The following is a 27,228-nucleotide window of genomic DNA, read 5'->3' on the forward strand; positions in this document are numbered from 1 at the left end:
TATGATAAAAACTTTAATGTAAATATATAAAAAAAATTCTAACTTGCTTATAAAGCAGATTATAATTCCTGAAAGAATGAAATGAATTATACAGGTGATTAAGGATAAAACACTAATTTTTTCGGTAACTAATTTTTTAATTTTTGTAGAGAGAAAAATTATTTTAAAATGAGTTTAATAAATTCTATAGTATTATTTTTTTCATCATTCCAGAGCTTTTAAATTTTATTTTCTTAAATGGGAACTATTTTGACTTTGATAGTATGATAAAAAACAAAATCACAATTAAAATTAGTTTTCATAATATTTTTTATCGTATTATCGTTAATGTTTTAAGATAGTTTAAAGATGAAAGTCACTTTAAAGACCAAAAAAGAGATGGAGGGATGTTATTTAATGCGATTTGAGGACAGCTGATGTGAGCGTTGAGGATGTGGGAGATCGTATCAAGTGGAAGTTTAGGATAAGGATGGCCGACCCCAAGTAATTGGGATTAAGGCGAATAAAAGAAAAAAGATTAAAGTCACTACCATAAAAATTGCTTCAATACAAATCTATTGATAGCGTTCAAATTTTAGAAGAAATTATTAGATTTTTCCAAAAGAAAATTAACTTATATTTCCTTAATTATATCCTGAATACATATACTATGATTTATAGGTATAATTAAATAAATTATTGTTGTAGCAATTAATTTTAGTATGAAGTTGATATTTAATAATTTAGTATTGTAATTATATCAGAGAAATATAAATAGTTATAAAGTAGTTGTATATTTTGTTACCTCTATTGGTAGTTAGAACTACTGTATTTTGAAAGGGAAGTCCCTTCATTTTAATATACTTATTGGATTGACATTAAAAGTTGCAAAAATTTCCCCTAAAAAAATGTATAATTCATTTTAAAATATTTTATTATTTATTTTTTGTAAAATTGGGAGTTAAATAGGAGTAAAAAGCCCTCCCTTTTATATTACTATATAGTTTGACCTGAAATATAGACATGAATAACTGAACAAAAAATTATAACAGCATATAAAACAGCCATTTTTACATAACATGATTACAGAACATTTCCGAAAATTAAGTTGAAAATGTTTTACTTTTTTATGTATTTTTCAAGACACTGTATGTTGAATGAAAGAAAAATGTATAAAATATCAATAAAAAAAAAATTGTATTGATCTATACATTTTTTAAAAAGTAATAGTTAATTAAAGTTTATAATATAAAATATATAATCAAAAGTTTTAAAAAGATATGGTGTTGAGACAAATTTTTTTATAATTTAAAGTATATAAACTTTAATTTAACATTTGTTCGAAGCTTGGAAATTTCCGGTTGGGTTGGGTTTTCCATCTGGAAATTTCTGAAACATTTTCAAAAGTTAAATAATAAAATATAATAAAAAGTGATCACTTGTGGCTAATATCATTTAAAATTAAAACTATATCAAAAACGTTATTAATTTAAAACTAAAAAATATTTGATTAAAAAAGTCACAAAAAGTACTAATAAATCGCGGATTAGTACTTTTGAAACAATGTTACTATTATTAATGCTAAACACATACTGACTGTATGTATTTAGCATTGATTATGGTAAAATTATTCTCAAAATGCGTATATGATATTTTTATAAGTTTTTTGAGTTAAATATTTTTAATTTTAAATTAATAATATTTTTAATATAGTTTTAATTTTAAATTCAAAATTTAAGTTGAAAGGTTAACCTTTCATGTAAAATTTTCTATTTTGAATCCTCCTTGTGGGCAGGATCAGATTTCCATAAAAATGTATATAATAAAAGAGAAATACCTAAGATATTTATTAAGAAAAAATTTGTTTATTAAATGTTTATATGCGCAGTTTATTAGAGTTAAAAATTCGGATAATAAATTTATAATTTTATAACAAATAATTATTCTTAACATAGAAAATTTTGTGTTAGTTTTAGCCATTTCAAAAATATTTTGCTGATAAAAGTCGTTTAATATATTATGTTTATATAAAGGATTATTACCAAATTAACGATTCCTATTATTTGAACTTGAAGTTGGCGCCATCTGTTAGGCTAATTAAATGTAAACCATGCCTGAAGTATTAAATAATGAATTATTCATATTATGCATGTGAGACGCTTAAAAGCATTCATTTCGTTGGCTGTAGTGAATGGAATATGTTGTGTGATCTCTAAATAATTTCTTCTTTATTTTTGTGTATTTCAGCCACCCTACATGGTATCAATTTGTATTATTATATAAGTATATTGATAGCTAACAACTAAAGTAGTAAGTTAATAATTTTAATACGCGATTATAATTTGAATTTATAGGAGATAAAGATTTTAACGTTCATTTAAAAAATATTAAATGTCATTAAGTCATTGATTTCATACACTTTCATAGCACTCATACACTTTCTTATGAATAACTTATATTCAGTGTTGTCGTAAGTGTGTTTATGAAGTGTACCCCTGTAAACCTAATTGTTTTTGGATATTTTTTTTTATTTTTTAAGAGAAATCGGGGCTCCGTGTATTGTTTTTTATCAGATATTGCGGTTCTAATCTCGTTTTTTATATGATTATCGATATTTCAAAAAATTGTTCTGGTATTTTTCACGGTAGAGTTAGAATCTAAGCCTTATGCGGGAGAGTACTACATATATATGAGACATTAATATCGTGATATTAGTTATACTTTGTATAATATTACAATAACATAGTACAAAAACATTTACATTATTCATTAACTTGAATTTCTATTTAATGAAAACCTTCAATATAGGTTCATAGTGTAACCATAACAATAGATTAAAAACGTACAAAAAATTAACATGAATTTTATCGATCCAAAACTAAGTAGATAAATAATCAGAATTTTTTTTATTTACAGATCAATCAATTTCGAATCATTTATCATTACTCGTACTTAATTTTCATTGTTAATATTGCAAAATTTTCTTTCCACTTTCTCTTAGGTTTCATAAAACCTAAAAATAGTTTCAATTAAAATTCATCTTGTTAAGATGTATTGCATTTTTCATTAACTTTTAAAATTTATTATTTACTAGTAAAAATGTTAACACTTTGAATTTGTAGAAATTGAACACAAGCAAAAAATTTTTTTATAAAGCTTTATCTATTTAGTAAGGGTTAAATACTCTAAGAGCACTTTATAAAGAAAGAGTAATGAATGGCTTATTTCCAGTATTTTAAGTTAGTAGTGATGTTTTGACATAAAATGGAAGTTAAATAGTTTTTATTGTCTGGATTAAACACCTCATATTTAATAACTCCACTTACTTTCCACATTTATCAGTTATTGGTACAGTTTAATTAGATTTTATTTTAGTAAAGTTAGAGAGACTTCTACATATTTATAATAATATTTAAATTTACAAATAAAAAGATCAAAATACACAATCTTAAACAGTTAAAACATCATTATAAAATCGAGCAGTTTGTCAGACTACCTGAACCACTTAATTATTATTTTTTCATTATACCACATTAACATTAAAAAAATTAGTTATGATTCTTAGTTTATTTATTAAATAAATAAAATACTTAATATTTTAAATTTACTTAATCAAATTATTACTTTGTTCTTAGAAATGGCTGGAAGAGGGTTTTTGAAAAGTCGTATTGCTCAAATGACAGCTAATGAAGCTCAAGCTACTAAGCCTCCCGAAGTTACTTATATCCCAACAACTGCATCTGCAACTCCTGTTGAAACTGTAGCCCCAATAGTTCCTGTTATATCTGCACCTCTTTCAATACCAATTCTATCAACAGTTCCTGTAACACCTTTGACTTCTGTAGAACCAAGCCCAAGTAATGATGCTTTTGTGGTAGCACGTCAATGTGCTGTTCGAGGACGACGGGTAAAATTGTTAAACTAAATATAGATTAATAAAAAATATATATTCATATTATTTCAAGAATTATTTACATTTGATTAAAATATTTATATCTAATTATTTAGTCTAATTTTTATTATTTAATAGTTATAATTTTCATTTATTTTGAGGGACGGTGTGGCTAAATTGATAATGTGGCAATGCCTTATGTTCACTATCTCTTGTTTATGACTGACTGGTAGCTACATTTTCTGAGCGAAAGATCTGTTCAGTAATTGAAGTCAGCCATCCCTCTCTCTGGTGACGGACCAAGCACTTCTTCTAAAGTATACATGATTAAAAAGCTCACCTATGGTAGAATTTTAATAAGTCAAAAATTATTATATTAGTACTTGTATCTTATTTTTAATACTTAGAAGGTTATTTCATGCCCAGTTTGAAAAAAAGTATTGCTTAATATTAATAACTTAGCTTTGTATAATTTAATACTTAATAAAAAGTAGTAAGTTTATACTACACTATTCACTAGAATGGATTTTTTTAAATGTGTAATATATAATTGTTAAAAACACTTGAAGAATTAAAATATTAATGAACCTAGTTATATTTTTTAAATGTTACATATTTTAACTGATGAAAAAATTAGTCTGGGTGGAGAACTGTACAGAGAACTTGATATCAGATATATAGCATATAGAAACATAGTTATTAAAAAATTCTTTAATTTAAGTGTGAATTACTTAAATTAAATATTTATAAAACATTTTGTTTATCATAATAAATAGATATACTTTAAATATTCCATTATTTGAATATTGTTATAATGTAATTCTACCAAGCTTGAATTAAGGGGTCTTCAAATTTTTTTCATTAAAGCATAGCTTAAAATATAAAGTTTATGTAATAGGGTCTTATTTACATGTTTATTTAAATAATCTATCTTATTAACTAGCTCCTTAATTCCTAGGGATGAAAAACAGAAATCAAATTTTTATATTTATGAAGTATTTTGATAACTTATTTTTAATTTTGTATGTTTTAGGCTTTATTAGCCAGGGGCTTACCTAATGTGCATATAGTTCAACAATCAGAAACCATTGAAAATGTTCCTGACGTATCAGGACTCTCATTAGGCTCTGTAGATCTAAAAAACTTAAGGTATTATAGAAATATTAACACAAAAATTAATGTGAAATTTAAAAGTAACTTTTACTGTATAAAACAATACAGGATGGAACAGATCTAACCGATAACTCATATTACTTATGATCTACTTAACATTATATATATATATTTTTTATAATATAGAACTATATTTAAAATATGTTTTATGTTATTTTTCGCAATTACAAAAAAATTTTATAGATAAGTTTTAAAGAAAAATTCTAATACCAAAAACTCTTATTTTAATTCAGAAGTTACGTTTATACAGCATTTTGAAGTTTGTTAAATTTTGATTTTTTTACAATTTTCCTATGGTATCCTATGTTAGTTCATTCTATACATGTATAGGATGAAAGTAAAAACTGTCTTATTACATTATTTACTATTAACATTTCTTTTCCATAGATAATAATAATGTTTAATGCGCTTTTACTGAAATGATTATTTCTAATCTTTATTACAAAAGTTAGAAACATTATTGTATGTCAACTACAAGTGCTTGATAGTTAGTCAAGTTAAAAGTGAAAACAATTATTAATTTGCATGATTCTATCATTGTAATAATATTATTATAGGATATTAATTCTAATTTATCAGAAGATTCGATAATACATGCATTTATTCATTATTATTCACATTTAAATTTATGATATATGAATTTATTTAATTAAAAACATATTTTAAATGATGTTTCTATAATTTTTTAATTATACTACTACTTGTTTTTCCATGTCAATTACAAATGCTTATTCAAATGTTAATAATTTTCATGGAAAAGAAATTGTGTACTTTTACTAGTAAATAACGTAATAAGTGTTTACTTCCGTACTTAACATAGTATGGACTAATATTTAATACCATATGAAAATTGTAAAAAAATAAAAATTTAACAAACTTCTAAATGATGTATAAACGTAACTACTGAATTAAAATAAAAGTTTTTGATATGAAAATTTTTCTTTAAAACTTATTTATAAAATGGCTATCTTCAAATATTAAAAAAAATTTTAATAAAAAAATTTTTGTAATTGCAAAAAATAATAAAACATATTTTAAATATAGTTCTATATTGTAAAAATTGAATAATAAAAAAAAAAGGTATACAATGTTATGTAGATCATAATTTATATGAGTTCCACCTGTATATTGAAATATTTTAAGCTTAATGTAATATAAGTGATTGTCTTATTTAAATTTCATACAATTTATTATATGCTAATTTTTAATTTAGAAAAACATCATTATTGGGCAACTAATATGTTGTATTTCAAAAAAATATTTATTTTGTCATTTATAATATCTTTTTTTACTCCCTCCCTCTACTATTTGGGTTTGTCTAACTGCATCCTAAACTATCACTTAACACAATCTATTAACACACCAGCAGCCCTCATATGATCCCCAATTACATCCAACCATATCTGTTTTGGTTTTCCTCTTCTTTCTTTAACATTCATTTCCATAACCGTTTTTACATCTTCCAATTTCTCTCTTTTCATGATATAACCAAACAATCTAAGCTTATTTTCAGTCTTATCCTCAATTTTGTCGTGTATAATATATATTACTTAAATAATATTTTTTCTATTGTTTGATATTTATGTGCTTGAGTTTATTATATGTAGTAAAATCATTAAACACATATTCAAGCCAAACTCTATTTTTCCTTTAAAATTAATATGTATAATTATATTATAATTCATTTGTTATTTTTGATAGATATCAGGAACAATTAATTCAAAAATCAGTTGAGATTCCTGTAGAAACAACAAGGCATCAAGAATCTAACTTGCCACTACCACAAGATAATTCTAAATGTGCTCATATTGAACAAAAATTTGAAAAACCTCCTGTTATATGTAGAGTTCAACAAAATAAAGTAAAGCCCTCTGAAAATTTTAAAATGCAAGTAACAAGTGAAATATATAATCTAAAAACTTTTAACTTATCAATATTTTAGTAAGCCCTTAATGACCCATGGATTAGATGGTCTTTTAGTTTTATCTTTCTTTTATCTTTCTTTTAACTTGCTTTATTCTTTTGAATTTTTTAATTTTACATTATTTGACCTTTACTATTTTTGACCTTAAAATAGACTTTTTAAATAAATTAAAATTAATTAAAAAAAATATTTTTCTTTTTCTGTATAATGATAACTAATTTTCATATAAATTTACTTACGTTTTATGAAGTGAACTACTATAAAGTCAAAAAATAAAATTAATTAGCACTTATAATTGTATAGCTGTACTAATCTGATCCAATTACATCATTAGTTTTTTTTAATTAATAAATTTTAAATATCGAAATAGTATATTTCATAAAACATGTACATTGCTATTCTAGTTAAAAAATTTTCTTCATTTTCTATCTTTATGTATTTGTTATTTTAGTATTTTATTCTTATTAGGTTATGTATTTAATCTGTACAGTAAAAATTAATTAAATTTTTTCTTTTTTCTAGGGTACAATTATCATCAAATTACATAAAAATTTCACTTGAAGAAAACAAAGGTATTTATGAATATAGGGTTGATTATGATCCTCCAGTTGATGCCAGGCAAGCCAGATTTGCATTACTTAATCAGCACAGAGATTTATTTCCTGTCAAGACTTTTGATGGCACAGCTCTGTATATTCCTAGTCAACTACCTCAGGATGTTAGTTATTTATCAAATTAAATTTTTGATTATGAGATAAGATAAATATTAATTAAAAAAAATTATTTTTAGGAAACTATCCTTATTAGTAAATTAGATACTGAAGTTAAATTAACAATAAAATTTAAACGTAAAACATCACTGCGTGATTGTATTCATTTCTACAATGTGTTCCTTCGTCAAATAATGAAAGTTTTGGGCTTAGTCGAATTTGGTAGAAGTGTATATGATCCTACTAAAAGAATATTAGTTCAAGAGTATAAGTATGTTTTAATTGAATGATAATTTTTTTTATAATATATTTTCTTCATTTACTAACATCTGTTTTAATAAATTCTGTTACTAGTTTGGAGGTGTGGCCAGGTTATATCACTTCAATTGATGAATATGAAAGTGGACTATATTTGTGTTGTGAAGTGTCGCACAGAGTTTTGCGTACACAGTCTGTTTTAGAAATAATGTAAGTTATATATATTATTGGTCTTATTATGCTTTTAGTAATGTGTAATTTTTTTGTAATTTTAAACATTTTAAGTTAAAAACAGTTTTTGTATGTATCAAAATTGAGCAAATTATATGATAACTTAAATATTTAATAAATATCTAATTTTAGTATCAATTTAACATTCTATTAGGACTGATATAATAAAATCAAAACAAAAAAATTATGGTTGCATAATCTCCTAACCCAATCCAAATAATTTTTTTGGCTGCTTCTAATTAAAATTATTTTTTTTTGGAGAATGATAATATAATTGCATTTTTTACTTTATTGAAGATATGGTGAATTTTTATCCTTATAAATATTTATTCATTACAAACTTAACAAAAATCCTGTATAATAGTCAAGTATTATGATAACAGTGATAATAATTTGCTCTCATCAGTTTTTTTTTATTTATTAATGTGTATGTACTTCTTTTTTTATGGACGCTTCCATTTGTTTTGTCTTTGTGCCATTTCTACTTACATATGTTTTCAAGCTCCATTTTGGCTGATTAACTGTAAGAATCGAAGTTTTGGATCTTTACTGTATATTAAGTACGCTTATACCATTCTGTAACTCCAAGCTTTGTCAACAATGAACTTATCAATAAACTGTTTCAATCAGCTGTTCCTTGGTGACTTTAACGCTGGGCATTTTCATTTTCTCTTATCGACTTGTGTTTCACCTCCAGTTTAGCTGGTGTAGTATTATACAATTCTGTACATTGTTTTGCGTTCTTATGTTCTTAAGGAGGTATCTTTAAGCATTTTTATTTAATATTATTTATATTACATACATATTTTTCTCCAATACTTTTGCACACAATAATGCTTTCATCACCCTCTTCCGTTGCCTCAAATACTCGTGCACAGACTCATAAATCCCCTACTACTTCTGACATTATGAAGGCAATCGCATCGCTATCTACTTCTCAATCGTCGCAGTTCAGTGAATTTAAAAGTAGCATTTCGTCACTCACCTCTCAAGTAGCAGATCTGGTTACTGAGAATGCTTCTTTTCGGGCAGAAATTTCAGTGCTCCGCTCAAGAATAGATGTTCTGGAATCACAACCTGGCCTCTCTAGCGATTCATTTTCTATGATTTTACGTGAATCCACTGAACGTAGTAAAGTTGAATTTAACGCAATCACTTATGGAGTGCCTGAGTCTGCTGCAAATACTGCTGCCTTAAGACTTAAAGATGATCTGCTTTCCCTTAGAAATCATCTCAGACAAATTTCTGTACCAGAACCCATTGAACCTAAGCTAATATGCCTAGGCAATAATAATGCGAAGAAACCGAGACCTTTGAAGATAATTTGCCGATCCAAGGCCGATGCTTCTCAGCTCATTTCTAATTTTAATTCACAAATGCGAATGGGAATATTACCTGATCCTGATTTTCGTATTGTTCGTGACAAAACCACGCTTGAACGAGAACTTTTACATAAAGCTCATTCCGAATTGCAAAGTAAAATGGATGGTGGCTCTTCAGATCTTACCATTTCATACATAAATGGAGGACCCTCAGTTATCAAAGCCGGTCCAAAAAACCCCAGAGGAAGAACCAATCACCATCCGAGTTCTACTCAGCATTCGCACTAGTTCCTGACTTCAACTCTGGTTTGCATGATTATTGTAAAAATAATATTAACTGTACTTTATGCTGCTATTCTCATTCTACCTTCAACTCATTTTTATCTAATTTTAAAAATATTAAAACTAATTTTTCATCTATACCGTACCCTAAGTTTAATAATTTTAATGTTATGCCTAATAATGATAATTGTTTTAATATTTACTACCAAAATGTACGTGGCCTTCATAGTAAATTGTTTAATCTCCGAACTAATTTCATTTCGTTATCTTATGATGCTTATATTCTTACTGAGACTTGGCTTTCTGATGACATTACTAATTACGAATTAGGTTTTGATGGGCATTTAATCTTTAGGTGCGATAAAAACGCACGCACAAATAACTGTCTTCGGGGAGGGGTTTCCTTAATTGCCATCAAAAAAGAGCTAAGACCAATCTTAATTACGACCCCATATGACACTTGTGAGCAAGTTTTTGTTAGCCTCACACCATACAGGGGCCTCTCTGTGTTTTTAGCATATATTTACCTCCTGGCNGGCCTCTCTGTTTTTTTAGCAGGAGTATATTTACCTCCTGGCACAAATTTGTCTGTTTATGAGAGTCATGTTGAGGCTCTTGACCGGGTCTGGAGATCTAAAGACTATGATCTTGGTTTTGTATGTGGTGACTACAATATGCCCAATGTCAATTGGTCCGCCTGTGATTCGGGTCTTGTGTATACAGGAAGTATAACTGACAAGGTCCGCCTTGTTGGTGATCAATTTAGTCTCCTTCACTTCGTCCAGAAGAACCAAATTCTGAATAACACTGGATCCCCTCTTGACTTAATTTTCACCAACCATGATTCCACTCAAGTCCTGCAGACTACTGATACATTAGTTCCATGTGACATTTACAACCCAGCCCTGTCCATCTCCTGCCCCTTTCCCTCAGCCTTTCCTATGCTTGACTCGCAACACACTTATTATGATTTTAAAAATGCTAACTATGAGAGGATTATTCATAGATTAGAGAGTATTGATTGGTATAACGCCTTAGATTCAGGTAGATCATTCTACTGATTTCTTACAGAATTTACTGCTTGTCTGTATTCATGAATATGTTCCATTATGAAACTTTCGAAACTCAACTTTTCTATATGGGTCTCAACTAGGCTAAAGGAACTTCTTGCTAAGAAAAAACTATCGCATAAACAGTATAAAATGTTTGGTGGTCCTAATCGTTATTCAAATTTCTCTCAACTGCGTGCACAATGTAAATTTGAATCGAAGCGTCTCTATAGTAACTATTTACGTAACATGCAAGGTCGCTTATGTGTAGATCCTAAATCATTTTGGGAATTTATTCGAAGTAAACGTGATGTCTCTACAATACCAGACGAGGTTCATCTAGGGGAGTCTAAGGCTTCTGGTGATCAAGTTTCTTCTTTGTTTGCCTCTCACTTCTCATCTGTGTATGGTGACCCTCGATTTACCTCTAATGATTTATCCTATGAACTTACAAACAATCAATTTTCACACCTTCCTTCTAATTTGTCAATTTCGATTGATGAAGTTAATGCAGCTCAACTCTTTGTCAAATGCTCGTGGTTCTGGCCCTGATGGTATTTCTGTTAATCTACTGTATCACTGCCGTGCCTCTCTCAGTTTACCAGTCACTTTAATTTTTAATCAATTACTTGCAGAAGGGGTTTTCCCTTCCGTGTGAAAAATAAGTCGAGTTACGCCAATTCTAAAGTCTGGGGATCCAGCTGATGTTGCTAACTATAGACCCATCTCCTGCCTTCCTATCCTAGGTAAACTGTTTGGGTATATAGTACTGAAACGAATTGAACGTTCTTTCTTAACCACCTTATCAATTGACCAACATGGTTTCTTTCCAGGTCGCTCGACTGCGACTAGTCATGTTGTTTTTGTATCTTACCTTCACGCGGCGTTTNGTATCTTACCTTCACGCGGCGTTCGAATTGGGTAATCAAGTTGATGTGATATATACGAACTTTTCTAAAGCGTTCGANTTTGAATTGGGTAATCAAGTTGATGTGATATATACGGACTTTTCTAAAGCGTTCGACTCTTTAGACCACAATGCACTTCTATATATCCTAGATAGACTTGGTGTTGGCGAGCCACTTTTATCATGGTTTACTTCTTAACTTAGTGGGTGACAACAATTTGTCAGCCTCTTCGGTAAGTCTTCTGATCTCTTCCGGGCATCGTCTGGTGTTCCACGAGACAGCCATTTAGGTCCTTTATTGTTTAATATTTTCATTAACACTATGTGCTCAGTTGTTTCCCCTTGTCGTCTTCTACTTTTTGTCGATGACTCTAAAATGTTTCACATGATTACCTCAAACAATGACTGCCTCACTCTCCAAAATACCCTTCATAAATTCACCAATTGGTGTAGTATGTTTAATTTATCTCTTAACATTTCTAAATGTAAAGTAATGACTTTCTTTCGTTCCAAGTCAGTGATATCTTTTGACTATAAGCTTGATGGTATATCTATTCAGTGCGTTAATCAGGTCCATGATTTAGGCATATTATTTGTACCTTCCCTTAATTTTAGCCCTCATATTGATTATGCAACCAGCAAAGCTTTTTGTGTTTTGGGATTTATAAGAGGTCACTCAACCAATTTCAGCTCTCCCAAGTGCCTTTTAGCTCTCTATAGTGCACTAGTCCTGTTNCCCAAGTGCCTTTTAGCTCTCTATTGCGCACTTGTCCGGTCGGTTATTGAATATGGGTCTATTGTTTGGTCACCATATACCGCAGTTGATATCTGTCGGATCGAACGTGTACAAAGTAGTTTTATGCGTTTCGCCGGTTATTGCCTCAACATTCCTCATCCACCACATGAATACGAGCCAGTAAGTCAAGCTCTGAGACTTGTTCCTCTTTCTGTTAGGCGTGGTAATTTTGGTATCACTTTTATTCAACGTCTAATCGAAGGTCAAGTTCATGCTCCCAGGCTTCTTGGAGAACTATGTTTTCGGATTCCTAGTAATACTAGGCTTCAGTGTAATTTTTATATCCCCACCAATAAAACTAACTTCTCCAGGAATGCTCCACTTATAAGGATGATGTATAATGCAAATAATAAAATATTAACCAATTATAGTACGAAGTGCTCACATCCTGTTTTATACAATTTACACCATGTATATTTTATTTATTATTTACCATGTCTTTTTTTCTCTCTAATATTAAGTTAGTATAAGTTATGTGTCTATTAAGTTGTTATCTGTTGTCCAATTCTTTATTGTCTGTTAATTTTGTAAAAGCCGCTTGGCGTTGATTATAATATAATATAATATAATAATATAATTATACATTGTATATAGTAAATTATTTTCTAATAACCTTTTTTTTTATTAAATAAAAGGAACTAATGGGAATGTACAGTTCACTTAATTATACCTCTTTGAAATAAGGTTATAATTATATATATATATATGAATTTTAATTAAAAATGGTAATCTTTTAGGACTGATATAATGAAATCAAAACAAGAAGATTGTAAACAAGAAATAATGGCTGCGTTGTGTGGTTCTACAGTAATAACACATTACAACAGAAAAACTTATAGAATTGATGATATTGATTTTAGTATGACACCATTATCAACTTTTGAACAAAATGGTGTACAGGTAACAATTTTTTTTTCTTAAAGTTAATGATAAGTTTAATAATATTTAGATGCATAACATTTTCTAATTAAAAAAATCTCTTAATCATACAAATGTTGTAAATGATAAGATATTTTAAAGTAGTTGCAATTTTTTTTTGGTTTTTACATTTCATATATAACTTTTTCTATATAAAATTTACCATCCTTCATTATCTTAACTTCCCTGTGGATAGAGACTAAGAATACTTCCACAGCCCATCTGCCAGTTGTAAGAGGCGACTTATGAGGTTGAATCAGTTCGACAGCAGGCATAAAAATTTTTGTCAAATAGTATGAGGTGTCCTGAACAAAACTTAGGCGAATTGTCCTATCTCGTATGTACACGGAGACAACAGGTGAGAGGGAATAAAGTGGTTAAAAACAAGGAAGGCCTAATGAATAAAGGCTATACTAGGTATAGCCTTGTTTTGTAGGTGAGGGGAACGTTATACCTAAGGTATAAACGGTGGTAGGAATATATAAATATATATACGTAAGGCGCATTACACGCGGGCGATATTGGTCAGTCAAAATAAAAATTTGTATTATATATATATATAATTGATGTCACGTACGCGTGTATGGGTACAAAAACCAAAAATATAAAATTATACAGGATTAGTGTTTCTGGTGTGTGGTGAGCAGGGTGAGGTGAATGCATTAGGACGTCTAGTCTCATGGTCATATACGACGGGATACGCGAGAATAATAACATGTGCCACGTGGAAAGTTACAAACACACATCATACAACACACAACCCACATACATGTGAAACTAATATAAGCGTGTTATAAAACTTACAGGAGTGTTCCAGAAATACTGACACTTTTATATATATATTAAATTAAAGCTTATGTAATATACTTTAATATAAAAAAAAATTTCGAACTTTATTTTGTCTTCACTATGATATTCATGATATTTTTTGATAAATGTTTTTACATGTAAAATGTAAGAATATATTAAATTCTTACATTTTACATGTAAAAAAACTGCCAATTCTTTGAAAATTATGTCTAAACCAATAATTTAGCGTTTCAGAAGAATTTTCAATGATAAAGGGTACCGAGTTCTCTTAATCTATGAATTAAATTTTATCGTAAACTAATGTATAGGATCTTTTCATTATATAATGGTTTGAGTGCAAGAAACATGACTTAACGATGTCATTGTACAAAGATAGAAAAAGTAATTATCATTAGAAACAATTGTGCAAAGTAAAGTCACACGTGGTCCTATTTGTTAGTCGATTTCAAAGAATGTAAATACTACAATTGTCTTAGATTTTTGCAAAATATAAACGCATCATTATTAAGAACATTTTAGCATCGTTGCGAAGCTAAGAAGGTATTAATTTTACTATGATGTGTTTTTTTTTTATTATTATTTACCATTTTCCTTTTAAAAAGGGAAATTAAAGGGATTGAAAATATACTAATATAATAAAAATATACTTTAATATAAAAAAAAAATTTCGAACTTTATTTTGTCTTCACTATGAATATGGTTACTGTATACTGTTCAATTCGAAAATCCGTCATAACAATATCAATGTCTTTAATTCGCGTTTGAAGAACGAGTGTAGCATTCATGTTTATTTCAGTTTCATTGACTAAATTTAACAGCATTTCAATATAATTAACTGGTTCATTACGTTTGAATATACTACGTTTAAGAGAGCGCTCCGTCCGTTCGGTGGCACACATGGCCAATGACATATTTATAACAACTTATATAAAGTAAATATATAGTATATAAATTTTATTAAATATTTTAAAAAATGAATACTATTAAACCGGTAAAATATAAAAGTAAGTAGTAATCGCCAACCAAGCTAAAGGTACATAAACTTACAAGAGCAAAATGATCGATCAAAATAAATATTAGTAATTGTTTACTTAAATCTTTATTATTGACTATTAACTATGTATAGATTATTTTCCCTGTGGATAGGGGATAAGAATATTTCCATGGACCCTCTGCCAGTCGTAAGAGGCAACTAATGAGGTTGCGTCAGGGCGATAGCTAGCGTAAAATTTTTTGTCAAATAGCATGATGTGTCCTTAACAAAACTTAGGCGAATTGTCCTATCTCGTATGTACGCGGGGACAACGGGTGAGAGGGAATAAAGTAGTTACTTTATTTACTTTTATTTAGTTACTTGTGTGGTAGCTGTTTCAACAGTCATGTGTACAGGTCTACCCAATGCTTGTTGTGTCAACGGTGTAGGGACATCACCACTTAACTCTAGGCTGGACTTGTGTATAAGGGAGAAATATAGATACAAATTAAGAATAGGTACTTGGAATGTTGGAACATTAAATGGTAGAAGTAGAGAATTAGTAGATGTATTGAAGAGGAGAAAAGTTAACGTTTATTGTGTGCAGGAAACAAAGTGGAAAGGAGAGAAATCAAGGGAAATAGGTGAGGGGTATAAAATAATATACTCAGGGAAGTATAGTACAAAGAATGGTGTATGGATAATAATGGATGAGGAATTGAAAAGTAAAGTAGTAGAAGTAGCTAGGAAAATTGACAGGATTATAGTCATGAAATTGATATTTGAGGAAAAAGTGCTGAATGTAATAAAGAATAAAAAGAAAATAAAAGAATAAACAGAAACAAAAGGAACACGGGAGAAAAATTGAAAATCGAAAATCTGTTGGTGGAAATTGAAAGGGGAAAATGAAAAAAAGTTTGTCAAGACGGTAAAAGAGAGGACAGTGTGGAATGTTCAAAGAGACATAAATTATGTGTGGAATAGATTTGCTAGTTGTGTTAAGAATATTGCAAAGGAGATTGTTGGTGAGAGTAGGAGTAGAATGCCAGGAAACAAGGAAACCTGGTGGTGGTATGAAGACATTCCAAAAATTATAGAAAGTAAGAAAAAGCAATTCAAAGTATGGCAGAAGATCAAAAGTAGAGAAGATTGGATGGAGTATAAACGCTTGTGCAAAGAAGCCAAGTGTGCCTAAGTAAGGCGAAGTTAAAGAGGTATGATGAGTTGATAGGCTAGGAACAAAGGAAGGCGAGAAAAAATCAAATACTTGACTTGTTTGAAGACATCTGGTAAAAACACATTTGTTATGTTCTGATATATTTTCTAAACATATATTACATGATCTAGCTATTTTTTCAATGCCATTATCTAAAGTTGACCTTTAAAAGTATGATATAGATTTCATCTTTTAGATTCCCAAGTGTGTGTCATGTAACTTTAAGTAAAAGATTAGTTAAACTTTTAGGTATTATAGTTTTATGTCCCCAAAATAAGACATTGTCTTCATTGAATATTTCATCTTTATGCCTGTATAAAGGTTTCAATTACTCTAGTATTTGAATTGGCCAATCACTTTTCAAATATCTAACAACACTCAATAATAATACAATTTTTTTCACATTTCACATATAATTTGTAGAAAACTGACTGGTAAAATATCCTAATAGCATCTGAGTCTTCAAAGTGGTTAAAATTAATTTTATTCTCCTAACATACTATTGGAAGTCATGAAAGATTATTAGCAACAATATTACTTGTACCCTTAATATATTTAATTTTGTAATTAAACCCTGAGCAGAAAAATGCTTCCCCAAATAGCACTAATGGTCTGTGATCAGATTAAGATATTGATAAAATTTTGAAACTCCCCACACAACTGCTAAAGCTTCTTTATGCATAGTTGATTAGTTTTATTCAGATTTGGTAAGGGTATGTTATGCAAAACTTATAAGCTTCTCTATACCTTGAGAAAATTTGTGTGCTAGTACAACCAATTTCAGAAGCATTACATGAAATCACCACGGATAGTTTTAGACTATAATGTACTAGATCCTATCTGATATAAAGTTTTCTTAAATCTTTATAAAATATTATGTAAGGGTGTTAACATATTTGACATATTAGACACAAACTTACCATAGTAGTTAACTAAACCTAAGAACGATTATTTGATGGCGTGGATACCCTTAAAATAGCTGACACTTAATCTGAGTCTACTTTTAAGTCTTCTTTATCAATTACGTGACTAAAATATTTGACACGACTTAAAAAGTTAACATTTATTCTTAATCAGCTTAAAACCAGGTTTCTTCTCTACTGCCACTTTGTACTCAAATGGCATACAAAATAGTGGAATTGACCCCATTTTCAATCTCTAAGTGGATTTTAAAATATTTATATTCACTTAATTTATTTTCAAAAACATCTTCAAACTCTTCTACGATTCTTTCTACTTTATCTTCTGTATATAAATTATTAATTTTATTTCTATATCACTTCCTCATTGAAATGATATATTAAATAATTTCATGAGACCCCTCCCAATGAAAGGATACGCTTTTATTACACTTTTAGTAATTACAAAATTTTCTTCAACAATCTTGCCTTTAAACTCAATTTTTGTGTTAAATACACCTATTGGTTCTAAAACAAAGTTATCAAAAAATCTTAATTTTTAGTTAGTTCAATTTAACTTAACATTTAGCCAATTGTCAAAAAATTTAGTTATCATTAATCGGCTGCCTCAGAATTTATTGCCATTTTAATAATAACGTCATTAATTTTTACTTTAACAAATTCTAACAGAACAATATTTCCATGTTAATATTAAAAAAATATAATTATTTTCAATTACTGTCATCACCATTATTACTAACATCACTTAAAGCTATGTTACCTAATCTATTTTTATTTGTATATACTATAACTAAATGCCCATGTTTATTGTAAAGCTTACACTTTTAAGAATGATATCTAAAACTAGAAAAACTATGATTTTTTTAAAACTGCACAAATATTATATTCAATAGAATGCGGCAGCACTGGGTCTCATAACTCTTGTAGCACTGCATAGGCTTTGGATCTAATAACCTATATAGCACAGACACCTTAATCTTCAATAAAATTGACTAAAAAAAATTGATCCAGCTTTTTATAGACAGATTTCAATCCTTACTGATTTTATATTTAACCACCATGTCTATCACAACAAGTTTACTTATGCTGAACTACACTCAGATATAACTGAGAGGTTTTTTGTGCTAGTTGAATCCCTTTTAGAGGGGCCACACTGTGTAAAATTCAATGTAGTAATAAAAGGATAAAAAAATAAATAATAATAATAAACTTAAGTGAATACTAACGACTAAGTTTACACTTTTTCATCCAACAACATCCTCATTGTCCCCCTAATATTTAAGTAATGTAAAAGTAAATAAAAAACATTTGATTGCTTATTACATTTATTACTACACTATAAAAACATTATTTGTTAATCAGTCAGAATCACTGTTTTAAGTACATAACAAAAAAACATAACCTTTTATATTTGTTATCCTACAACAAATACATCGGATACTCTGATACACTATTAATAACGAATATCACATTTTCTTTAATACTTAAATGGGAAATTTATGTTTTAGACCTCATATGTGAACTATTATAAAACAAACTATAACATTGAAATTAAGAGTCTTAAACAACCATTGCTCATTTCAAAAGCTAAAAAAAAAGATGTATGTAAAAAGGGTGGTTCGGTAAGTATGCATAATTTATTATATCATTTGAAAATTTTATGTATGTTTTTGAATATGATATAACTTGTAGGAAAATGATACCGTAAGTTTAGTTCCAGAATTATGTAATTTAACTGGATTAACTGAGAATATGAAGACTAATTTTAAATTAATGAAAGCACTGCATGCGTATACTTTAGTTAGCCCAGAAGTTCGACAGGGATCATTGATGAATTTTGTGGAACGTGTTTATGGTAAGATGTAAAATATAAATAAGATGTTTTAAGATTTACTTACAATACATTTTTAGGCTATCAGATTTTTGAAAGGTATTTAATGCATGCTCAGTAAATAGGGTTTTAAAGAGTATAGGAGTACATAATAGTATGATTGTACTGATTTTCACTATAATTATCCAAAAGTAATATCAAAATCTTAAACCCATAAAATTTTGTTCATGTCCTCTTCCACTACATCTAACTATGTTTTTCTTGGTCGTCCTCGAGGTTTTTTTCCCGTAGGCTCCCACTCCAGGACTACTCTGTTTATATCGTCCTCATTACGCTGCCATATGTGGTCTAGCCATGAGATCCTTTGCCTCCTGATGAAATTTACTACTGATGCCATTTCTATTTCTTCCTACAGTTCTTTGTTATACTATCTCCTCCATGTTCCTTTTTCATTATCATATACTGGTCCACATATTACTTTCCACATTTTGTTCTCAAAAGTTCTCAATTTTCTTTTCGTATTGCTTGTGGTAATCCATGTCTCGCACCCATATGTGAGTGTGGGTCTTATTATTGCTATGTACAGCCTTGCTTTAAATTTTTTGGAAAATACTTTTGACTTTAAGAACTTTTTTAAAAAGAAAGCTGCTCTTTCTGCTTTTATTATTCCTACACCTATTTCCCTAGCCCAGTCATTGTTTTTACTCAGTACTGCACCTTTTTTTTTTACTAGTATAGTTAATTATTATATTTTTTCTAAAAATTTGATTATGTGTGTTAAATTTTTATGCTTATTATAATTAGGGAAAACTAGCCCTTTTCCTTTCTCTCGTTAAGTAAAACCATTAATTAAGAATCTATAAAAGTTGGCTATGGCATAGTAATTTTTTGCTTTGTATATGTTAATAATTAATTAAATATTGTATTATTAAATTACATCTGACTAATCTTATATCAAGTTATTGAATTGCACGTATTAAATTTTTTTATATTTTTGATTCTAGAACATGAGGTTGCAAGTAAAAAATTAAAAGATTGGGGTCTTAATTTGAGACCTATTCCTGTGAAACTCGAAGGACCCGTTTATAGAAATGAAAATATCATTTTTGGGAATGAAATCAGAAGACCAGTGAGAGAAAATGTGGATTGGGGTATAGACATTACAAAAAACGCTATGTTTGCTGCTGTAAGACAAAAAGAAACATAAGTACTAAATATCCTTTAAATTTATTATAATTTTTTACTGCGAATAGTATACTTATGAGATAGCAATAAAAATGTTATGACTGCTTTGAGTATTCTTAAAAATATTCAAATTATATAAATTTTATTTATTAGGTTAACATGAAAAAATGGGCAATTTTATTCACCCAAAGAGAAGAACAAGTTGCAAACTCATTTTGTAATACATTAATAAAATGTGGAAGAGTATTAGGAATGGATATAGACATTCCAATTAAATTTAAAGTAAATGGAATTGGTTTGGAATGTTTTGTTGCTGCTGTTAATAAAGCCATTTCTAATAACTGTGATATGCAATTAATTGTTATTATATTTCCAAACCAAAGAGAAGATAGGTATAATGCTGTAAAAAAGATTTGTTGTGCAGAACTAGGAATTCCTTCACAGGTATAATTTAAAATATTAACTATGAATTGGTATGTCTTAATGTGTTGGGCTATGAAGAATTACTTGTTATCACAAGCAATATCAATAGGTATAATTATATATAGCAATGTTTTAATTATATGAGTAGTATTTAATATAAAATTTGGGGATATAAAAAAAAATATATTTTTTAGATATTGGCTTCGAGCATAAGTAAGTAATATAAGTAAGATGTTCAATAAGTAAAGTAAAGGGATTTTATTATTATTGTATGTAACTGTTTTTCCTTACTTTTAAAATATTTTGTATAAATAAAATTAAATCAATAGCATTCCAAAAATGATTTGAAGTGCAATTTTAAAAAGACACATGAAATATAGTATTTTTTTACGTATAATAAATTGTATTTTTTTTTTCTAAAAATGTTTAAATTGTACATTTTATTTTAAGGTTATTGTTTCAAGAACATTATTTAGACCTGAAAAATTGCTCTCTATTACTCAAAAAATTGCATTACAACTGAATTGTAAATTAGGTGGATCATGTTGGGCTGTTGAAATCCCATTAGTAAGTTGTTCATTTATTTGTTTATAAAATAAAGAATTAAACATATATATATATATGTTTATAGTATATTAGTATTCTTTATTTATTTTAAGTCTTCAATAAACATAAATCAAATATTTATATTTAACATATTGTGACAATTTGAGAGTCCATTCTTTTCATTTTTATTGTTATGCTAAAAGTTGATGAATTCAATTAACAGCGTTAATTGAAATATTTTAATAATCTTAATGATAGTTTATTTGTGATAACTTCAGAATTTATTAATAAAATTATTTTAACTCATTTATTTATAAATGAGTTATACATTATTCAGAAATTAATTTATAATTCATTCATGTTCATGTTCTAGAAATCAACAATGATAGTAGGTATTGATGTATACCATGAAAAGGGAAAACAAGTAAGTAGTGTTGTTGGATTTGTTGCATCTCTTGACAAACACTTTACTCAGTGGACATCAGTAGCTGCCATGCAAAAAAGTACCCATCAAGAACTTGTCAAGTCAATTCAAGATTCATTTCATAAAGTCATACAAAGATGGAAGATGGTAAGTTATCAGTAATTAAATATGCAATTGTGTTAATTGGTTGAATATAAAATTGATTTGCATAATAATTTAATATTACATAATTATTTGTTTAAAAAAGTTACATTTTTTAAATATTTAATAAATGTGTTGTGTGAATTGATTTATGATGTAGTTTATAATCTTTTTATCCATTATGTGCTAAATTTTAAATTCAATATTTCAAAATACATTTTAAATTTGTTTTCATCAATTAGAAAAATGGAGAATTACCAGATAAAATAATCATATTCAGAGATGGTGTTGGAGATGGTGATCTTAAGCAAGTTGAAGAAATGGAATTGCATGATTTAGAAGAATCTTTTAAAAGTTACCCAGGATCTTATTCTCCTAAAATAACATATGTAATTGTTCAAAAACGAATTAATACTCGAGTGTTTCAAGTGAGCGCATAAGTTAAAAACTAGTAATTTTTTTATCAAAAATTTTAATAAATTTTTTCTGTAACTATTTGGATTGTACAGATTCTATATTTTTTTGTTGATTTAGTACATATCTGATAAGAAGTATGCCAATCCTGCACCAGGAACTGTAATTGACAATACTATAACTAGAAGAAATCATTTTGATTTTTTTTTGGTGTCCCAACATACAAGACAGGTTTGTATTTTAACTATTTATTACAACACTTACAACATACTTCATCGTAGTATTTTATAAATTTGTATCTTATAACTAAATTTAATGATTCTTTTATTTTTTAAATGAGTAATTTTATTATCTTTATGTGACATTCTTAGTAATTCAATGAAATGTAAGAAATATTAATATTTTTATATTTTTGAAGATGTCTAATAAAATTAAAAATTCATTCTGTATTAAATTAGCTTTATTTGACTAGCTTTTATTTTTCCGTAGGGTACTGTAAATCCAACCCATTATATAGTATTGCAAAATAGTTGTAAGCTAAGTACGGAAAATGTACAAAGACTATCATACAAACTTTGTCATTTATACTACAATTGGTGCGGTACTATTAAAGTTCCAGCTCCTGTTCAGGTATTTAAATTGATAATTATTTTTCTGAATGGATTATTAATCAGAAATTGAGATGTTAGTGAATTAATTAATGAAGTCACCACCGATTACTCTTAGGTCAAACACAAATTAACAAAAATATGTATCCCAATTAATCTTAATTAAAACATAATTAATAATTAAAATTTGTTTCTATGTTGATTAATCAATTTAAATTTAAAATTAATGTTAATTAAGAGAATACTTAAATATTATAAGTAAAATACAGTATGTATTTAGTAAATTGGAGTTGAGACATTTTTTACATTAGTATTGATTGGTATCTGGCAGTAATTATAATTACTGTTGTAAAACACTTCAACGCATATTTGAAACACATTAAAAAAATTTTTTTAAATATCTTCAAAATATTACATGGTTTTTAACTTTAAAAGTTCATTACTCAAAAAGGAAAATTTGCAAAAAAAGTTTTTTCTTTTTTTAATCATATATTATAATAAACAAGCTTTAATTTTAAATAATTTAGAATGATGTAAGCATTCTGTTACAATGCAAAATTTTATAAAAGTGGCTTTTTTTCCAAAAATTGTATGATTTTTTAGTTTTAATGCCTAATAACAATTAGAAATTCTAATAGTTGTAAAAAAATAAATATAAATATTATAGTTTTTTTCATCTTAAAGTACATTGTATTAGCTTTAGTTTAATGTAGGCTTAAAGAAGGTAGGGTTTTTGGAACATTATCAATAATTGAAAATAAAAGAATTTGATATGATAATAATTATATCAATTATTAGCATAATTATTATGCTCCCTCTCAGTTCATTTGTAAGTAAAAAAATAATTCAGACTCATGATTAGAAAATTTTGTTTCTTAATCAAATTTTATATGATTTACTTAATGCATAATGAATTTTCTTTAATAAAATATACCTCTCTGGATGAACATTTGAGAATTTAATACTTCATAAAAAACACCAACAAAAATAAAAAACATACAATTTATATTACTTAGTGAAAACCATATACTCATAAAATGTTTCAACAATAATTAAATAAACACTTCATTATTCTTTCAAATGGTAACTTATATAAATATAAATATAAGAAAAGAAAAAAATTAATTATAGTAGAATATTATTAATATCAACATACAACATTTTTTTTTTATACAAAAAGAAATTTTTTAAATAAAAATTTTGTTGAATATGTTTAATAGGTGCTTGTCTTAAATATTACTACTGAACATTTTATTTTGATCTAAGTATTCAAACAGTTAAAACAGTTAATTATATCCATTGTATTAGTTTAAATTTAATAGGTTGAAAGACAAAATATAAAATGTGCTTTTTTTTATAACATCACATAGAGTTTGTTAGTCCTACAATGTTCCACCTGTTAATGTAGGTTTAATAAATATAGATATTTTGGAGCATTATCAAAAATTAAAAAAAAAAATTTTTACAATTTTTAAGCCTTCAATAAATCTTGGTTAATAGTTAGATTAAAAAAAAAAAAAATCATATCTTCAACAAGGTAAATGTTTGAAGAATTATCAATAAAAAATTCTCAATACGTTCAGTTTTAAAAAAGTTAGTTTTTATATAAAGTGAAACTTAATATTTAAACATTGATTGTTTTATTTTAACTGTAATTATTCAACTAGCAAGAGGTTTTGTGTTTGTTTTGACATATTGTCTTGTATAATTGGTCTAATACAACCGAGAGCAATTGTGTATACAGACACAAAAACTACAATCTAAAATCAAAAGATTCTCAATTATTTATTGAATTTTATATTAATATATGACATTAGTTTAATGTACAAATATTTTATACTTAATTGTCATTTGTTTACAGTACGCTCATAAATTAGCTTATCTTATTGGACAAAATGTGAGACAAATGCCAAGTGAAAAATTATGTAACACTCTATTTTTCCTTTAATATGCAATATAATACAGGCTACCAATCCAAAGATGTAATGGTTCTTTTTTTTACCCAATATGTAATTATGAATTTTTGAACTAATAATCTTAAATATATTTGTGTTCTTAGTTGAAGGTCTACCATATTAATAATCAACATAATTTATTTTTTGTAAAGTTCTGTTATTTATATTTTTTTAATTTATTTTGGCAAGATTTTTTGTATTATTTGACTTATTTGTAACTCAATCCTGATGTATATTATATTGTGACCAAATTAATAAGCTATAAATATATTTTGTTAAATATTTTGTTAAAATTAAAAATGTTGTTTATTGGTAGTTATTTTTTAGAGTAAATTTATATTCTATCCCTTACATCATAGATATAATTTCAAAAAAAAATTCTAGAAGGGCTTATTATATCTAACTTTCCTCTCTCTAAAATTTTAATTTATATAATTATATATGTAGTTTTTCTAAAATTTTAGGGGGGAAAATCCCTCCCCAGTTTGTATCTATGCCTTAACATTTAGTCAGTAATGAACTGATAAAGATGAAGTTTGATATTAATCTTCTGATTAAGTGGCCAAAATTGCTCTGAGCTTGCACATTGTTATGTATAAGGGATGAATTTAAAAAAACTTAATAATTAATACATGGAGAAATATGTAAAATTAAAAAAAAATAATTTTTTTACCATAATTATTATTTTAGGAGAAATCGAGTGGTTAATTTAGTATTATTCCTTCGTAAAAATAATTATTATAAGTGTTTATTAAACAATGGGGGTGCACAGGTTACTTACCATATCCACCGGTGCATGCTTGAACCCTGACCAACGATTAGACTATAACAACGCCTTAATTGTATGCCAACGTAAGTGTTATTATGGATCATAATGTGGGCCCCTTAGTGCCCTATTACGTCGTGCGCGTTAGATATGTCACAACCATATATATACCGGCGTGCCAATTTGTTCCCGACGTTGACGTTTAACTCAAAGTCGATATTTTGTAAATGCTGAATGCCTCTTCTGTGTTTACACTACACATACCGACATTGGTTGTGTTTTTTAACGTTGATAAAAACTATGGAACATGTACATAACGCGTAGGCGTAATATTTCATAGTATTACTACCATGTCGTTTGTTGTATACAGCATTGGCCCTGTGTGTGTGTGACAAATACTTTTTACGTTAAAATATAACATAGTATTTACAATGCAACCATTGTTGTTGCTGCCGCTGTATCTTCAGCAAGAACATTAGCCGGAACCATTAGTATAAGTCGTGTTTAGCCAATGGACTTATTCTGTTACATTATTTTGACGTCGTCGTTGAGCAACTCGATTAGTACGGGCGAATAATTTATTTCTAGTGTAAATTATTATGATAAAGACCCGCCAGAGCCGTCGTCGAATTAGGTCGTTAATTGCGTGCAATGGTTTGTAAAAAATGACGTGTGACGCCGACCTGTGTGTGTGTGTAATTTTTTTTTAAATAATCATGATAAAATACGATAACAACCATCAATACAAATATGTTATTCATATTACTCGAATAGAATGTTAAACGTAACCGTTGACAATGTGCATTTCTTTTAGATATAACTACTAATATACTGCCGTACTAGTAAAGAAAAACATATAAGCTTCACTTCGAACACTTCGAGGAAAACGATTTTTTTCAAGAATATGTTTGAATATTTATGTCGAATGAAAGAAGGATATAAATATTATTTATCATAAAAAAATTGTATTGGTCCATACACTTTTCAATAAGTTATAGCATTATAAAGTTAAAAATATAAAATCGAGAATTTTCACACAAAAATAGCATTTGGTAACCATTTTCACCGTGAAGACAAAATAAAGTCCGAAAATTTTTTTTCCATAATAAAATATATTACATAAGCTTTAATTTAAGGTATATATAAAAGTGTCAGTATTTCCGAAACATTGTTAAAAGTTATGTTGAAAATGTTAATTTTTTGTGAAAAAGTTGTCATTTTGAATCTCCTCTTGTGGGCAGGTAAAGGGTCACATTTATAAAAAAAATATATCAAATGTTAGGTAAAGACATTATGCATCTATAAAAAAAAATATATTGATATAATCATTATTAAAAAAGTTATGGCAGTTCTAAGTAAAAAAAATTGAAAAAATGTAGAAAATTAGCGATTTTTAAATATGTAATCTTTTTGGGAAGTTTCGCCCATTTATGGGAAACGATGGAAATTTTTTCAATTTTTGAGGGTAATGTCTTCGACTAGGTACGATTTGTTGTGATCTTTTGACGTATCGTTGAAAGAAATCGGTTCAGTGAGAGCTGAGAAAAAATAACAGTCACAAAAAAAAAAAAAAAA

General features: G+C 27.6%; 2 protein-coding genes and 1 long non-coding RNA gene across 4 annotated transcripts; 2 read left to right on the top strand and 1 right to left on the bottom strand.

Annotated features, from left to right (window-relative positions):
- Positions 1-1,157: 1,157 nt before the first annotated feature.
- Positions 1,158-2,164, bottom strand: LOC126898687 (uncharacterized). The gene is made up of 2 exons (XR_007702342.1): positions 2,022-2,164; positions 1,158-1,368 (listed from the first exon to the last, which is right to left on the bottom strand). It is a non-coding gene; the product is annotated as an uncharacterized LOC126898687 (long non-coding RNA).
- On the top strand, positions 2,129-25,206 carry LOC126898675 (piwi-like protein Ago3). Of its 2 annotated transcripts, XM_050672954.1 has the most exons (18): positions 2,130-2,289; positions 3,615-3,886; positions 4,905-5,020; positions 6,746-6,931; positions 7,491-7,686; positions 7,759-7,949; positions 8,033-8,146; positions 13,261-13,423; positions 18,869-18,982; positions 19,053-19,215; positions 20,196-20,377; positions 20,530-20,820; positions 21,250-21,366; positions 21,719-21,916; positions 22,153-22,338; positions 22,445-22,555; positions 22,814-22,954; positions 24,794-25,206. In XM_050672954.1, the coding sequence occupies exons 2-18, from the start codon at positions 3,617-3,619 to the stop codon at positions 24,878-24,880; spliced, it is 2,826 nt and encodes a 941-aa protein (XP_050528911.1). In that variant the 5' UTR covers positions 2,130-2,289; positions 3,615-3,616; the 3' UTR covers positions 24,881-25,206. The 2 variants fall into 2 exon arrangements, 1 of the variants encoding a protein (XP_050528911.1); XR_007702340.1 differs by lacking the exon at positions 24,794-25,206 and having other exon boundaries at positions 2,129-2,289; positions 22,420-22,555; positions 22,814-22,832.
- Positions 8,550-13,208, top strand: LOC126898681 (uncharacterized). Its single transcript, XM_050672965.1, has 2 exons — positions 8,550-9,795; positions 13,159-13,208. Exon 1 carries the CDS (start codon positions 9,001-9,003, stop codon positions 9,775-9,777), a length of 777 nt encoding a protein of 258 aa, XP_050528922.1. The 5' UTR covers positions 8,550-9,000; the 3' UTR covers positions 9,778-9,795; positions 13,159-13,208.
- Positions 25,207-27,228: the final 2,022 nt, after the last annotated feature.

Source organism: Daktulosphaira vitifoliae, unplaced genomic scaffold (assembly GCF_025091365.1).
Source record: "Daktulosphaira vitifoliae isolate Bord-2020 unplaced genomic scaffold, ASM2509136v1 Scaffold_2, whole genome shotgun sequence".
NCBI lineage: Eukaryota > Metazoa > Arthropoda > Insecta > Hemiptera > Phylloxeridae > Daktulosphaira > Daktulosphaira vitifoliae.